This window comes from Trichoplusia ni, chromosome 1 (genome assembly GCF_003590095.1).
Source record: "Trichoplusia ni isolate ovarian cell line Hi5 chromosome 1, tn1, whole genome shotgun sequence".
Taxonomy (NCBI): domain Eukaryota; kingdom Metazoa; phylum Arthropoda; class Insecta; order Lepidoptera; family Noctuidae; genus Trichoplusia; species Trichoplusia ni.
In genome coordinates this window covers 2,059,421-2,076,990 of record NC_039478.1, presented here as the reverse complement: position 1 = coordinate 2,076,990, position 17,570 = coordinate 2,059,421, and the positions used below count along the sequence as shown (strand labels likewise).

At 35.1% G+C, this 17,570-nt stretch overlaps 1 protein-coding gene across 3 annotated transcripts in view; it reads left to right on the top strand.

The window, feature by feature from the left end:
- The window catches only part of LOC113507132 (epidermal growth factor receptor), a 118,040-nt gene that overhangs the window by 89,326 nt on the left and 11,144 nt on the right, over positions 1-17,570 (top strand). Inside the window, exons 23-26 of one of the 3 annotated variants that reach the window (XM_026890018.1) lie at positions 46-93; positions 384-413; positions 519-551; positions 639-668. The exons of 1 other annotated variant lie outside the window; for it this stretch is intronic. In XM_026890018.1, the coding sequence (XP_026745819.1) occupies positions 46-93; positions 384-413; positions 519-551; positions 639-668 (141 nt within the window). Of the gene's footprint in view, positions 1-45; positions 94-383; positions 414-518; positions 552-638; positions 669-12,737; positions 15,064-17,570 lie in introns of those variants that run through there. One more of the 3 variants, XM_026890085.1, reaches the window with a different exon arrangement.

The following is a 17,570-nucleotide window of genomic DNA, read 5'->3' as shown; positions in this document are numbered from 1 at the left end:
AAAAAAAAAACAAGCTCTGAGGTAACCCCGAATCTCTTTTGTCAGTCGCAGCCGCTCGCCCCGATCGCGGTTATATGGTCAAAGAATTTATTTGTAAGTTCGGAGTAGAAATCTTAATTAATTAATTATTTTAGTAACTCTTGAAATGCTTAGTACCCGTTTCTTTCTTCATATGTATGTATTTATTTTATTTATGTGTCACAATATAACGTACTTATTCACAATAGTGCACCAGTCACCTACCTCTGTATTTCTATCTTTCATATCCACCCAAAGGTGGTCAAAAAATAAAAATATTCTATTCTATTCTTACGTCGTCATCTAGCTACTTAGATATTCAAAAATGGTTTACACGGTTTTAACAGTATTCTTGTTTCATGCAGTCTTGGGCAACTATGTGGTTCTGAACTACAGTAAGTACATATTGCATAATACCAAAAATATACAAAATTATTACATTGAGCTCACTTGTTAGCCTTTAATGATTACAGTTCAAACGTATCTTTTGTTTCACGCAGCTTCCGCTGAAGGCATGATCATCAAGAACCTGAGTGAGTGTATTATAGAAATTCTTTTTTTTTTAATCTTCTAAATTGAACCTAGAACCCATTTATTATCACCACATTTTATTATTGCAGCTATGTTCACGAACAATGGGTCCGAGTACGGTGAGTAAAACGCCTTAATATTAATCAATCCAAACCTTTAAAATTGATCGTTCTTCAGTTACTTCGAAAATACTTGCTTGTTTAACTGATTTCATTTTGAATCTCTTTTGTTTGTGCAGCTCCTGAAGAAAATGAAAATCGTATTGTGATCAAGAAGTTTCGTAAGTTTTAATCGAGCAATATGTACAGATTTAACCTTAAGATTGTTTGTAAATATTGTAAATTTTATCTTATGTTATGGAATTACTTAAATAAATAAAAAAATCATGTTCTGCAATTTACCTTTAAAGCTCTTGCAGGTCTCGTGTGCGCAGGATGCCATGTTTTTCTAAATAATTCTTATCATAAAAGGTCCATCAGTGATGAAAATAATGGTTTTTGTACCCAAGTCTGGATACCTGAAACCATAATCTGTGTAGAACAAGCAAACACGTAGATGACATTGGTATCAATTAAATTATACGATGACCTGCTTTTAATGTAATCCACATTTATAATATATATTCCTTTCTTAGAGTTCCGTACGTTCGATTAAAAAACGGAACGATTTTGAAGTTTTGTCCACTGGTGTTAAATGAAGGAATTAAATCTGTACATGTTGTTTGTTTAGCTTACTTCTTTGAGAATGGAGAGTACATTCCTAAGAATTTAAGCTTACCAGTATTACTACCTGCATTAATATTCAAATGTCATTCAATAATTAAATCTCAATAAAATACGTGAAAATTAACGATTCTCTTCCCATCCACCAGCTATTCCTTCCCTTAAAAAGTTTTTGAGAGGATGAATGGGGACGTAAGAAATATTAAATTTAAAAGAAATATTGTGCTATTTAGGCACACGAGTTCAACTTGTACTTGACCAGTTTGACAGTTTTTTTTTTTAATTTTTGGTGTAATAATACATTTTAGGTTACGATACGATCAAAAGTAGCTCCAAATACGTACGTCCTACCAAAAAGAACTTATTGTTTTATCATTTATAATCACTTTATCTATTAAAAAAACCGCATCAAAATCCATCGAGTAGTTTCAAGGATTTAAGTAGTCAAGGGGAGATAGGGACAGAAAAAGCGCTTCTGTTTCATAATATAAAGTGATGATGTTAATCTAAACATGTAAGGAAATTTTAGGCGCTTTCAAAAACGAGTATTTGTTTTTTTACTTTCGTTAATTTTATTTCATTATTTTTATACTGTTTTGTTTCACGCAGCTGGGCAACAAATTACGTCTTTTGACAATAGTCTCTGTAAGTAGTCATTGTGACGAGTGATATCAAAATCAAATGATGTTTGTCTTTTGAACACACTTTGTTTGGCCTTCAACAGATCCAAGTGCATTGTATGTTTCGCTTACATTGAATGTCAGTCTCGTTTTAATACCTTTTCTTATATGCAGCTTTGGAAGATCAAATGCTTCTAAGAAACCTGTGTAAGTGTTACCAGTTTTCAACATTAAAAAAAAATTATATACTCAACCCCCGACGCAAAAAGGGGGTTTAAGTTATAAGTTATGTTAAGTGGCTGCGTGGAAGCAATTGAGCAATTTTAATTAAGTTATGTGTTTTCGTAATTTAGTTTTAATGAGTATTTTGTGTTCTTTGAAATGTTTCGTTAATACTGGTCGAGTAAAAAAATTTGTCTGTTTTGAAAATGGGGAAGAATAACCGAAATTATGCAAATATAACCAAGCTTGGTCGCAAGTGAACACGCCTTAGATATAAAACATACTTTTAGCTAATTATGATCCAAGTGAGTATCAGCCTCGATTCGAATGTATGAATAAGACAGGTCAAATAACAATGTTATTTATATACATTTGAACCTTATTAATAAAGGACAAAGATTAAAATGATGAGACAAATACTTGCAAGAAAAACACGGATTAAGCGTAAGTTTGCAAACCCGCCTGCTTAATGAAATTAACCTTTTATTAAAACTTCAAACTATCCTTGCAAGCAGCGCCGGGATTAAAACGAATCCTTCCATATTTTCGTAAGTAGCTGTAAATTGGCTAGCATAGGCATTGCAAAAGAGGATTAAGTGTGCTTGATGTTTAAAAAGAATACTGTATATTCAGCTTCAAAAAACTAATATGTAGTTTCGATGTCCCATTATTTTTATAACACACAGCTCCGCCGCATTTTCTGGGGAATTTCTGTAAGTGATGTATTTACTACTATGAAATATAATAAAAAATTAATGTTAATATGTTGTGATGTAATTAAATGTTGAATGTTTATATGATTTGTTTTAAACGCTTTTTGTACTAGTATTACTCGTAAAATTTTTTTACACGCAGCTTTTGAAGTACTGGATAATGGACACATGAGTAAGTTTTAGGAGTAAATCTTCAGATTTATTGGAGCTAAACTTTTTTGTTTCAATCTTCGGAAACTTTTTTTGATTTAGAGCATTCCACCTGTTTTACTTAAAGTTGAAATGTCCAATAAACTTATGATGATGAAGCTTTTGAATTTGTTTACGTACTCCTATATTCGGGGTTGCTTAATTTCAATATCGAAATATAAATTCAATAGAAATTAATTTTGTTTCATGCAGCTGAGGAAGAGGCATTGTTATACCAAAATCTCAGTAAGTTTAGTGTTGATAAGAACTGTAGAGATTTTATTTTCCGAATCAATAAATATTTAAGCAAAATCGAAATTCATAAAGGTTCCGTTCTAAAACCGCGCAGGATTGTGACTCGCGGCATTTGTTTCACACATTTCTGCCGCGTTTTAGATAGTATAAAGCTTGAGACTAATTTTCACGCGGCAGTGTTTCACTCAGGACAACGGTTTAATTGTCACTGATTATGCCGAAGTCATTCTATAAACACAAAACAGATGAATTTGCTATGCCGTTTCCTTTAGCTGTATATAGGATGTGAAAGCGTTCGCGCGGCAGATACTTTCGTATCTCGTTTAATAAGCGTATAATAAGTTTGTTTAATAACCTATTTTTACATGCAGCCTTAGACGAAGCAATTGCATTGGAAAATGAGAGTAAGTTTACATGTATGCTAGCTGTAAGGAAGTTGTCACCAATGTACCATTTCCAAATTACCCTTTAAGTATGTTATAAATAATAATAGTTGTGAGAATTATACCGGTTACAATACGGGTAAATTAGGTTAAGACTATCAAAGTCTCACACTTAATTAATACTTTATTATCTACATAATTACTTTAGGTTTATCGTTTTGATATTTTTATTTTGAGGACGTTTTGACGGATGCTAAATTAGCGTGAACAAAACAAAATGATCAAGTTAAAAAAAAGAAATGCAGTCCTTTATCGGAAAGCATTGTATAGCGGTGTCTTGCTTTCACATATGAAGTCTTGTTTTAAGAACTGACTCTACTTCTTAAATAATGATTTTAGATCTAGAAGAGAGACAGAGATAAGGAGTTCTTACTCTCTTCTCTCTCACTTTAGTGTAGTTGTGTGCTGGCCTAACGCTACTTATCTTTATAGCAACTTTAAAAAATATTCCCGCTTTACCTATGTATGTATATTGTCATTATGTATGTACTTATTTCCTTCTATTTCTTACACGCAGCCTGGGATATTTCCTATGATGAAATCAGTAAGTATTTAATACATCTGAATCCTCCTTTTTACTCAATTACACTTAAAATAAGTATTATCATTTTTAATCTGAAAAAATTCCGAAAAAAAAAAGAGACTTAGAAATAATAGCTTTAGTGAAAAACAGTTATTGATAATCAACTCTTATGACATTCCCAAAGTTCCTTCTCAATGTTGTTTCAATATTAAAGAGTCTATCGTTTTGTTACAAGCAGCTTCGGCATTTATGCCTGAGGAGAACGGTAAGTACAGTAGAAGGAGAGTAGATAAGAGTTTAGTAATTTCACAAAGACACCGAGACTCAATACAATCATTCGTGGATCACGCTTGTCCCATACGGCGATCGGCACTGTTTGGCTTGGTGACCTCAATCACTCTTATTAGTTCAGAGCAAAAACACTGGCGTTTAATACGAGTTAAACAATCTTACGCTTTATGGTAGGATGGATTACTAAGATTAGGCGAAATGAAATATACGGCAGTATAGAAATGCATAATATTTTTGTTGAAGACTGACACTGTACAAAATACATCTCTATTTACAAGTTAGTTATATTTACCTCATCCTACTACTATTATAAAGGCGAAAGTTTGTAAGTATGAATGTATGGATGTTTGTTACTCTTTCACGTAAAAACTACTGAATGGATTTGAATGAAACTTTACCACAATATAGCTTATACATCAGAATAACACATAGGCTACAATTTTTGAGGTTTCTAATGTGAGGTCGTAAAAAACACATTTTTTGCGCTTACATTGCAAACGCTGACTGAATCCTACAAGATAGAAGGCGGATAGATAGATAGAAGGCAGGTATAAATTATAACTTATATCTTCTAACCACGCGGACGAAGTCGCGGGCAACAGCTAGTTTTACCATATACGAGTATAATACTTTCCCAAAATACTTCTGGTACGGATCAATTTACATCATAAATATCATCAACGGTCGCGGAATTTATACCTGTGTCTTAAAATTCCTAGAAACACGAGTTTCCCACAAGACTCTAGAACAACCTGATAGAGTAGGATTCTTCAAGTTTTATAATTTTTAATATTTATCACTAGATATAATACTTGAAATGCAAGTATACTTAAAAGGAAACGTGGAAGTTTATAAGAATTGTAAAGAATTGAACATCTGTATTGATATCCGCATTCATACGTGGAGCTAGAGGAGCTCGTGGCTAAGCTACAACCGCATAAGTGAAACGATCACAGGTTAAGCTATGCTTGACGCGGTTGGTCCGTAGATGGGTGACCATCTTTGTCTTAACGAGTTCCTCCGCGTTTCGGAGGGCACGTTAAATTGTGGGTCCCGGCTTTTATTCCTACATCTTTGACAGTCGTTACAGGTAGTCAAAAGCTTGAAAAGTCTGACAGCCAGTCTAACCAAGGGGTATCGTGTTGCCCAGGTAATTGGGTTGAGGAGGTCAGATAGACAGTCGCTCCTTGTAAAGCACTGGTATTCAGCTGAAACCGGTTGGACTGGTAGCCGACCCCAACATAGTTGGGAAAAGGGTAGGCCGATGATGATTCATTCGTGTAGCAATCAGGATGATGTGAAGTCGTCTTTTCTAGTACATGGCATAAAAATAAAAGGAAAATAAAATAGTACTGATTATGTACCACCCTTAAATGATGCCTATCCCTGTATACATGAAAAAAATGTGTTTTGATTAGTTTTTAAATGACTATAATGTTAAGCGATTGTCGATACTGTAAAGAACAAGCTCAAATGTTGGAGAAGATACCATTTCTAATTGACAAAGACATTTGAATTACAAGATCACGTGTTACTATAATTATTTTTTATTTAATAAATTGCTCTGCTTTTTTCATTTAAAAATGATTAGCTATCTGAAAATATACTTAACTCTGCCTGCGCTAAGTTAAAACTTATTAATAGATAACTTAAATGTGTGATTTATAGATTTCTGTTAAATTATATTATCGTGGGTGTTATCTGTACCTATTTATATGAGTAGTTAGACCCTGCCAAACATATTGTGTATGTTGCTGTAATGATGTTACACATTCGAATAAATTAAAAAGGTTGCCAACAGTAAAACCTTTGTTGTGTCAACTTATCAATGAGTTATTCATCAGTATAATCGTGTATAATCACGGGATATCGTCAATTACGCATTAATTAAAATAAATGAGATTTTTTACATTGCGACTCCAGATTAACATAAAAAATGTTGGTAGGTAAACATTATGTTTCCTGTTTGTTACGAGGATGCATTTTTGATACCTAATCATTAGTTCAGATTATTATCATTAATGATACGATGGACTAAGACCCGTTTATCACGCCACTTCCAAACATATCATTAGCGAATGCTCTCGTAATAGCTGCCTTTCGAACACGACAAAAAGAGACAAGCTACAGCAAATTTAAACGTTATGATAAAACTTGTTAAGTTTTTTTGTAAAGTATATTCAGTTGGTTCATAATATTATGTCCGTAAAAGTTGCGAAGAACTTATCGCATTCGTCCTTCAACTAACCGACCTCTTTGAGTGTCAACACTGTCTTGACACTCAAGACTTTATCAAAATAACCTTCCTTGGGTGCGAAAAACATAAAAAGAAATACTCGTGCTCAACATTTGCTGCTACACACATAATCTCACCTAAATTTACACCAGCTGCTCACCAGTGGCCACTTTACTTAATAAATCTTTATTTAAACGAGCAAACGAGAGTAAAAGCAATTCTGAAGTACCCCGGGGCACGGAACCCCAAAAATCGTTCAGATAATGAACATTTCCTGCTACTGGTGTTTCCCGTTACTTAATTAGTAACCTCGAATCGTAACAAACTGCCTAACAAGCCATAAAACATGCGGATTATTGAATAAGAATAACAATAAAAACGTGAAACAAAATGGCCGGGTTACCTGCGCGCGCCATCGCTCCTTCCATATTTTTTTTAATATAAGGTACGGGCACCGGCGTCCAACAGATAAAAGCCTGTTGTAGTCGTGTCTACAACAGTAAGACAAAAGCATGCCGTGTTGTAGTTTTATTTCAGATTTTAATCGTCCATTTTGGTCGTCGAGTGGTGTGGTATAACGCTCGTTTTTACGTCAACGATTTATGACCGACTGTCAGCTCTGAGCGCATATAACCTTGGTTATGTCACATTCTTGTCCGGCTCTATATGAAGTTAAATCATATTTCTTCACAATGTACTTTAGACCCACCGAAAATTCCCAAAAATGTTGTATGCTTTATGGGACGAGTTTAAAAATATTTGTAGAAGATGTATGTGATCATAATTATGTTGTTTTTGTTCGTAATACGTTTTTAATATTGATGAAAACAAATGAGATAAGAAGATTGTGCTAAACTCTAATGTCCACTAGCTATTAAACAACTCGTTTACAAGTTTACATAACATAATTATGGCTGATAAGGATGACAAAGACTATCGCCAATCTAGGTCAGATGATACACACGAAAGACTTTTAAAAAAATAAAACTTACTTCAAAACGAAAATCTTTTCAACGGCAATCGAATTTAAATAATGGCTATCTCAATCGAGATCTTTTCCAATTTACGAACCAGCTTTTAACTCTAATTGTAAGCAGTCCAATTTCAAATAAGATCAAAACTACTTAAGTCTAAATTAGCTACTTTGTTGTACTGCTAATGCATCGCACGTACCAATTATAACGGTACACTCCAATGCCTTCAGTTCTACGGACTACAGTTCTCACTGCAGTCAATTTGTCAAAAAACTTAATTTTAATTTAATCGTTCTTCCCGAAAATGAAGTGTAAGACATCGCCAACATTTCCAAGTAGCCAGAAGGAAAAAAAAACTAAAATTTGAAATAAGAAGGCAGGATCCCACAATGTGATTCGCGTTTAGATTCCGTTCGAAGGCTTCTACAAAAAAAGTTGTTTTGTGGCGAGCGTGCGAACGGGCCTTTTGTTCGGGCGTATGTCAAAAGTGCATCTGTCTCGATCATTATAATTTCAGCAGTGTATTTATCAGGATCTTACGATCGTCGTACTGCGGTTTTTCACGTCATAAACTGTCTGCAAGCTAGGACGGTTGCAAAACTTGAATTCGGGATTAAATAGGACTCGAATGCGGTGCCTCTTTCAATTCTATTTACTCCATTACAATGTAACACCTAATAAATATTGTAATTTAAAGAAACATGCGTACCATTGATAATAGTGTTGTTATAATTCACATAAATATGTAGAGATCAGACAAAATCTGAAAATGGAATCAGTTTCCTCAAACGTGTTTTTTGTTTGCCTTGAAAATTAAAGACTACAATGTATTGCACACATTGTGGTCTATTTGTACTAAAAGGGTACTTGCATGACAATGTATTCAGTCTTTTGTCATGTCTTAGTTTCGTCATGTTCTATTTTCATTTGGGGTACAGAGTGCAAGCCATGGGGACCCGAAACCCGTGAGCGATCATGCGTCGAATGCCATACATTACCATGAGAATTGTTCAGAAAACACATGCAAACGTCTTGATGCATATCTACCAAACAAATGCATTCTGAACGATCTTCGCATAGCGTTGTGCCTCGATCTTTCCCCTTTGTATAGTCTGAAGATAATTAATTTTAAACTACACAAGTCCTTTTCAAGTTTATCTGCTTATCGGGGCATGTTATCCACGTTTGCATCGTATTGACAGCGCTGCTGAGCCGCTGCGAACGTTTCCAAAGTTCTCTCATCCGAAAGAGTGTGAACCACCTCGAGCGTCCGCCTGATAGATTTATAATTAAGTAGGTACCTTAATTTGTGGTTCTCTCTCAAATAACAAATCACTGATAGAAATCAGCGTTTCGAAAAAACTCGAGTCTCGATCGCTTATAATTATAAAACACTCGATTTTTAAATCAAAAGGAACGAATCTGATGGTATCGTTAACACACGACATTATGATCGATTGATATCGATAAAAATAAACTTGCGGCCTAACTTATTGATATGATTACGACGAGCAGTTGGGGGTGGCAGATGCCTCGCCCTTTGATTTCTTTACATTTCGAACACTCAAACATATTCTTTATTATTAACACCGTATTGTATTTTGTGTATAACGAAAACGCACCTGTTGAGTTGAATTCTATTGCCTGCGTCACACAGTCGAGATTTGCTTGTTAGTTAATTAAGGTTGTACATCATAAAGTCGAATCTCCAACCCCGACGCAGTGGGATACTGGCTGGTATCCAAGAATGCGTTTTTTATTACAAAATGTATAATAGGCGGAAATTATTAAGTTTCTACGTTTAGTATTAATGATCTGAAACATAATTTTTAATGTTTCTAGGTGGCGGCTGCGTCTGTTACCTTCGTCGTTGTTTATTTTCCACGCCATCCGACCTTAGTTTTGTAAAATATTATTGGGCATTTAATTTTGATTGCATCGGGTTATAAGTAGTTTTTAAGTACTTAAAATAGTGCATGCAAACGTAAAACATTAAATAATAGTTTTCTCAAATTAATTGGTGATTAATGCCTGTTAAATTGAGTCATAAATAAATCACTGGCCGCTTAGACAGGTGAATGCGACAAAGTTCATTAAGCTACATTCAGGTTTCTCTATGGCATCTTTACCAGGTTTTGCCACTAATTTAAATGTAAAAATCTGGTTAGGAATGTTGCTAAATTAATAAGACATTAACGGGCAAAACGTTTTAGCCATTTAGTATAATACTAATCTTTATAAACGAGAGATCTAATATAATGTTGAGCTGCTTTACCACCAAAATGCGTTGTCAATTTAAACATTAGTGAAAATTCATTTGCTTATAAATTACCTCTGAATACTATCGAAAGAATTCAGCCATATATCATGCTAATGTACGTGTATCTGACTTAGAAACCATTTTTTCTGACGATCGATAAACAGTTACTGCTAACTGCGTATAAAGAATTGTTTTTAATTAATTTGACGCTTAACATCTAGCCGTAAGTGATTGCGTACCTAATTAGAAGTGATGACCGTAGCTTTCTTAGTAGGGTGTAGGATTATTATGCAAGTAATAAGACGCCTGATAAAAATGGCTGCATATTCAAAATCTGGGTTTAAGAACAACAAGCGCATTGCTGAACTGTAGTCCGTGTGACAGACCACCCGAAATGTGGTCGGTAGTTCCCCGCAGGACTGCGTGGAATACAAACTGCCCATTTTGTTTATAGCTTACGTTTACATAGCTATTTGGGCTTTGTTACAAAACACTAATTAATACACTTGTACAGTTGAATTTTGACCGGACTATTTGATAGGTATTGACAGCGGGATATTTACATTTAATTTGATGCCAATGTGTACACGAATATAATATAAAGTACTATTAATAAAAAAACAGTTTTATATTCAAACATTGTAGATAAATATTATTTAAAATAGACGTGCATATTAAATACACAAATGTACCATTTAATGAATTACAAAAATCACTAACAAAATTCCAGTTCATTTTAATGCTAGCTAGAAATAATTTGATATGATTCCATTTAAAACCATAGCGACTTGTTAGACAGTGCTGAAGTTATCACGGCAGATATCGACACATTAATGGATAGACTAGCCTTAACCAACCAGTCCTTAAGAGTTAGATATACGTCCATATTATCCACTATGCTTTGCCGAATTAGAATTGCTAAGATTGTACCATGTCACAGTACGCGATAATATTCCCAGTATTATTGAAGCTTGGCTTAAAACAGCAAGCTGTGATTGTATGGTCTAGGCTGTTGTTACAATATCTACACAATACTTGTGCCGTAGTTCAAAATTAAAAACGCAAGATTAAAAATTTAACTGAAATTAAATTATGGAATTTATAAAAAAATAAGCTAGGGTTTAACGTATGTACTTTGAAAATAAAGAATGCCTAAGTTCTATAAAACATATTGAAAAAAATTAAGAAGAAAATATAAAACTTAAATCTGAAGTTCTAGTATAAAAAGTTTATAGACGAGATTCCGCTAATTTGCTGTGGACCAAAAAACATAAGTTTCTTTCATATCTCTTAAGGCAAAATCTATCGAATATTAAGCAAAAAATACGTATATTCTAATATTCTGAACAAGACTTTTGCCGATTTATCAAATCTAATCTAATCTCGTAGAAGGCTGTGCTGCTCTACCTACATGTCATCTACGATTTTACGATCGGCTCGGAGGCTGTTGATTTATTGTGCAGTAAAAAATAATCCAGCAAATAAGATAATAACCGTTACAGACATTTCTCCACATTTACGGTGGGAGTTTCTTAAATCTGAGAGATTAAAATATTACACCAATATTTTATGTACCTCTACATTTTTGACAAGAGAAAATTTAGAGCAATTGTCATGAACAATTCATGTTTTAAATAAACTTGAACTTCGAATATTACCTACACCCTGCTGTGGGAAAAATCCAAATAAAATATTTGAACTAAATACTCTTTCGACAATGACGTAAGAGGATTCCAATTTTGAAGGCTCGAAGCAATGATCTTGAGATTACAAAGCTACAAAAAGTGACTAGGCTTGAAAAAAATTGGCAGCGGACTGCGCCGTGCCTTGTAAGCGTAGCAACAGGCAGTTCTAGTGGACGGTGTACACAAAGCCCCGCCAACCACTTGACTGCATTGTATAGCCACAATGGAGCTTTGATTTCACTATTGTGCTCACAGGTAGAACCTGCGACCCGTGCTTTACTTGTAATCCTTAATAATGTTTTGTTTGTTCTGTTTCGAATAAAATAGCGCAGTATCGAAACCCGTGTTTGTTCGTTTATAACCTCACTCGTCAGCGTGTATAGTTATTGCGATATGGGAACGAGCGAATGAGATTTCAACTTCGAGAACAAATCAATATCGACTCTGCCATGTTACGACATGGAATATTTAAGTTTTCAATTTCTTGCCATGAACTTTTGCGGTTTCAGAATATAATTTCAATTTACTTTTTTTAAACAATAATAAAATATTTACTTATTTTTCCAAGGTTGCCGAGTATTCGCTTAAAACACCACACACTGTATAACGTATGTTGTTTAACCGATATTTTATTGACAGCCTGACGAAGCGAGCTGACCTGTAGGCGTGTATAAGGGCCGACCACAACAAACATATCAAATAACTCGACACATTCGATTCTGGTTCTAAAGTTACTTGTTTCAGAGTTCATTTCGTCTGCTAACTTATTTTGGTGTTATTGTACTGGGAAGTAGGAACTGAAGTTGCATGGTGAATATGTTGTCAGTATAACTGCTAGTTATTTTATGTGAAATTATGCTAAAAGGGCGAGCGGTTAGCTTTGGAGGCAGATGGCAGTGTTCAAAATATTTTAACTGTATTTTTATGGAGTTTTAGTCGCGTGTGTTAACTGTTCATTATTACTAGTGAAAGGAGTTAAACTTTTATATTATTTTGTTCCTAAAACAATGTTTTGTAGATAATTTTCGTTTTGTTATTGACCTTTATTTTTATCACTCTTTTGTGGACCTAGTTTTTTCTTGTGCTAGCCAATAGGATATCGGCAATAACATTAAAACTTAACATTACTTATGCCAGCTGGTTAGCAAGCATAATAGACAAACACAACTTTAACATTTATGCGACTAGTACAAGCCATGTGAGAAGCTGTATATGAAGGTACCAGCAACTTGATTGCTTGGAAAAGAAGCAAAAACTCGAATGACACACTATGTCCTCATTTTCTAATTGTCTCTATGAGCTTTACGAGAATTTTCTACCGACATTCCTTGCAGCTTCTAGCGCAACAAACCTGAACTTTACGTTAATTGAAAAATTCTTTGACACGCAATAAACTTAATCGTTAATTACAAAATTACATTGAGTACTTAAAGAAAACTATAAAAAATACCGTGTCTTTATAAACATTCTCTTTGATATAATAAGACTGAGAGATTTGTAAGAGCATTCCTAGTCCACGTTCAGAAGTACGAGTTGAACTCGCTACGACTTTACGACTGATCAAACATTCATTCCGCGAATCCGTTATAAACGACATCTTCGGAATGCGTCTTACATAGCTGGCTTACGACCGCTAGATAAAATATGCGGTGTAATAAAGCCGTCGATGGTTAAGCAACTGGGCTATACAGTTTTGTGCTGCGGTCGGTAAGGATATCGTGGTGAGGGTTAGTTCTCAACTTTCGTAAAGAGTTCAACGCGCGCTTGCTATCTGTGTCTACAATATAATCTAAGGCGGGTAAATAACTTGATATTGATACATTACACTATAAATAGTGTAAATTAATGTCCACTGTCCGCTTATGATGTGTGCGCAAGCATTAGTAAGTCTGTGTCATAATGACATCTTCGAATTTGTATCGTGATTTGGCGGTTTAGGTGACTATGTGTGAGTGATGAATTGTAAAATATTCGATGATAGATATTATTTACGCTTCTTACTTAAAACTATATTGAATACTCTACAATCTTAGTGCTTAGCTCAAACTTTATGGAAAGGGCATAAAGCAAAAAAAAGATTGTTACTAAGAAAAAACAAATGGATCAAATAAAAATTTTATATTTCAGTGCTAGAACGATACAAAATTTAAATTCAGAACTACAAACAAACGTTCGTTAAGGCGCGCTTAATAAGAGTACCTCGGGATTCGATATTACTTGGTTGCCTAGTTACACGTTAGGCAACGGTAACGATTATAGTGCCACTCGAACCTGCAAGATTAGTCACTGGCCGACTTAAACTAGACTCTAGGGATGGCACGTGCAAAGCTTTATTTATCATATTAATATTACAGATAATACCAGCCTATAGCCGCAAGGCATTTTCCATAAAAGTTTCAGTATAAGTTTACGACTCCGACATTTATAGAAACCCTAAGGATAATCTTAATTCATTTTCATATCCACTTAAGATTTGGATTTAGTTTTTATTGTGAACATAATTCTGTAATAGGCTTTCTTATATCAGAACCGAGGGGAGCAGAATATTAAACTTATAAAAAATCCAACACATCAGAGACTTTAATTACCAAAACTAACCGAAAATGGTGCATGATACGTCGAAAAGCTACATTTCGTCCGTCCGTCAGTACAATTTGTTCGTATCTGTACTAGGTGAGCACAATGCGTTATTAAAAACTTTTGTTACGTGGTTTTTTTCTACGGCGTGTCGAGTGCGACGCATACCTGCGTCCTTCTCGACGTTTACCTGTGCTCGTGAGAGGGCAGGCGTAGACCCTCGCGGGTTTAGACGCGGCCCACGAAAAGGTGCCGAGCCGCTGAACTTGCCGGTCGTGTTGTTGCTGTATCGCTTAATAAAAGTTTTAAGCATTTTGTGATATTACGTGAACTTGTGTGAAGTTTTAAATATTTTGTGACTTTTCGCCGTCGTAATTGTTCTCGCTTACGGTCACGCGCTATGCTAGTGACACGGATTTAACAAAAATAATTAATAATCAGACTTTAATGTAAATCAGTGTAAACGCGTAAATATCAAACGATCAATCAAAATATCATAGAGCCAAAGTATTTCCCGCCCAAACGCGAGCCTCCGTACCAGTTCTATGGAGGCTTGAGTCTGTGGGTGCGCCCGCGCAACGCGAGGCTCCACAAACCGGGCGGGCCAGTACACGATGGAAGTTAGTGCCGGCCGGTCGTGTGCGTAGCTCCGCGAGTGATGTCGCAGCATGGTCGCTGCGCGTGCCTTGTTGTGGTACCTTTGCCTCGTCGCAGTCGGGAGCGCGGCCGCCTCCCGCGGCCACGGACATCGACAACACCACGTCCCCGCACGACACAAGCATTCGGAATTCGTTAAAGGAAAGAGTAAGTGCTGTGCCTCGCCGCCCACGGCGCTTTCAAAGTTCCAAACCATCGCCCCGTACCAATGTGTTATGTGATATAGTTGTAACCGTGATGTATAAACCTGTAACCTAAATGTTAATTACGCAGTGATCGTAAAGTAACTCCATAAAACTGTAGAAATAAAGACGCGATACCAGCTAATCGCTGGAATAAAATAAACAAAGCTTATCTCGAGCCAACAAACGTAGCCTTATATAGCGCGGAAAGCTGCTTGACGGTACACTGAACTTAAGAGGCTGTACTGTACGAACAATCAAACTTCGTTCTGTGTGACAATGTTCCCCCGAGAGAGACGCGGGCCGCTATCCTCCGGGATGAAAGGCAAGGTGCGCGTATTGTGAAATGGTTTACCTCTCGGCCAGTGGTTGCAGCTTTTGTGCGTCTGTCACATTCGGACCGACAGATTGACAAAATGATGTATTACTGGCCGTGCGCGGAACAAGGAGCGTTTTGTGTACGCCGCTCAGTCACTGGTATAAGGTGGTTTAGAATATCGGACGACGCAATCGATATGGACGTTGTTTTGATTTGCATGTACTCATGCTCATATTTCACAGACTAGAGCTCTAAGATCAGCACTATATACGTTGCAAAATTTATTATTTCAACTAAATAGAGGATTAAACAAAACGTACCGACTCATAAATAACACAATTGGTCGTGTTACATTATTCAGCGCAACGTAATTTTACTTACAGATATATTAAAATATACACACATTTAAAATTTCAATACCACTTTCAGTGTCTATAAAATAATGTTTAAATCTATACTTAAGTCGAATCCCTTCATAATATTATTGTAAGTACAGTCGAGGACTAAAAGATTTGTAGTACATTAAACGGGTCGTAACTTTAAACTTGTTTTGACCAATTGTTATAGAAATCCGTTGCTTTACCGCGAACCTTTCAAAGCTCCATTGTTTTGTTTTATTATGAAGTAGGTACGCACTCTAAGCGTATAAAAACTTTAGAATTAAGCTCTCGAAGTTTTAAGCTAATCCCGGCTTAGTGACATTTGGTTGTCAATTGTTTTACGATTGTTAAAAGACAAAGGATTATATTATTGAATAGTTGTTTAAGGAGGTTTGTAGCATTTATAGGTAATTTGACGTTGAGGCTGGATTTTTTCCGATGTACTTTACCTTTAAACTATTGTAAAGATCATAAGTATTTTCTCGAAAATTCTGCCAGGTTTTCTTAAACGCTTACACAAATCCCAAGTTATTAAAAATAGTGAATTGGTCAATAACCTATTACCTACTTTCGTTTCTTTGTGCCGAAATAATCGATATTTAAAACACGCATTTAAAACTTGCGATGACGTATACGAACGGTACTTATTTGTTCTAGTTGTGAGATATTTCAATGTCGACATATTAGCTTGAATAATTGCCGCTAAAAATATTCATAGCCATTGTGTGTTGTAGTGTACATAATTAGGAAAAATATTTCTAAACCGTCTGCTAACTTGTAGCATTGTATATAACATGTTTAAATAAGTAATTTCTAGAATAGTTTTTAATATTATCAAAAGCCATTTGATACATCTTGACCGTAGAATTCCATGTCTTTTAATACTCGCAACATTGAAAAGTGACAACTTATGACAGATTCATCAACATTGTCCATCTTAGCTGTATGTACGTCAGTGCCAATGTAAAGGTCTCATGAAATATGGCGGGGTGGTCCTTCTCGTTCTTTTGAATTACAAATAACCATTGAGTATGGATGCAAATGACGCCGATCTACATATGAAAGTATAATATTTAGCGACAACTTTCAATATATTTCTCTCTATACTGGAAACGTCGTACAAAGCTGTTATTTAAAGCTTTTTCTGAAGTATAACAAATTTTGTAAACTACAGTATACTTATAACAAAAAAAATACGATGATTTTTGAAAACATTTCACAATTTTAATTTAATTTCATTTTTTTTCAATTTCCTTACACATACACAGAAAGGTTTTAGATGAAACTAGCTGTTGCCCGCGATATCGTCTCCGTGGGTAGAAGATATAAGTTATGATTATACCTGCCCTGTTTTTTTCACACTCTCCATTGTATCTTCGCTCCTATTAGTCGCAGCGTGATGATTTATAGCCTAAAGCCTTCCTCGATAAATGGTCTATTCAACACAAAAAGAATTTTTCAATTTGGACCAGTAGTTCATGAGATTAGCGCGTTCAAACAAACAAACTCTTCAGCTTTATATATTAGTATATAGATTCGTATCTGTAACAGATAATTTTCACGAAAACAACCAACACTTGTACATTACATTGTTGAAGAAAATGTCGCCATTAAATGAATTAGTGCCTGTTTGCCAAGGAAAACCTGTACTGCACGCTTGTTAGTTCACATTAGATTAGTCGACGGCGTCTAACTAAATTATAGCAACTTGTTAATAACACCACAGGGTACACAACAAACAGATACTCCTTACTCTCTTAAATACAATAATTG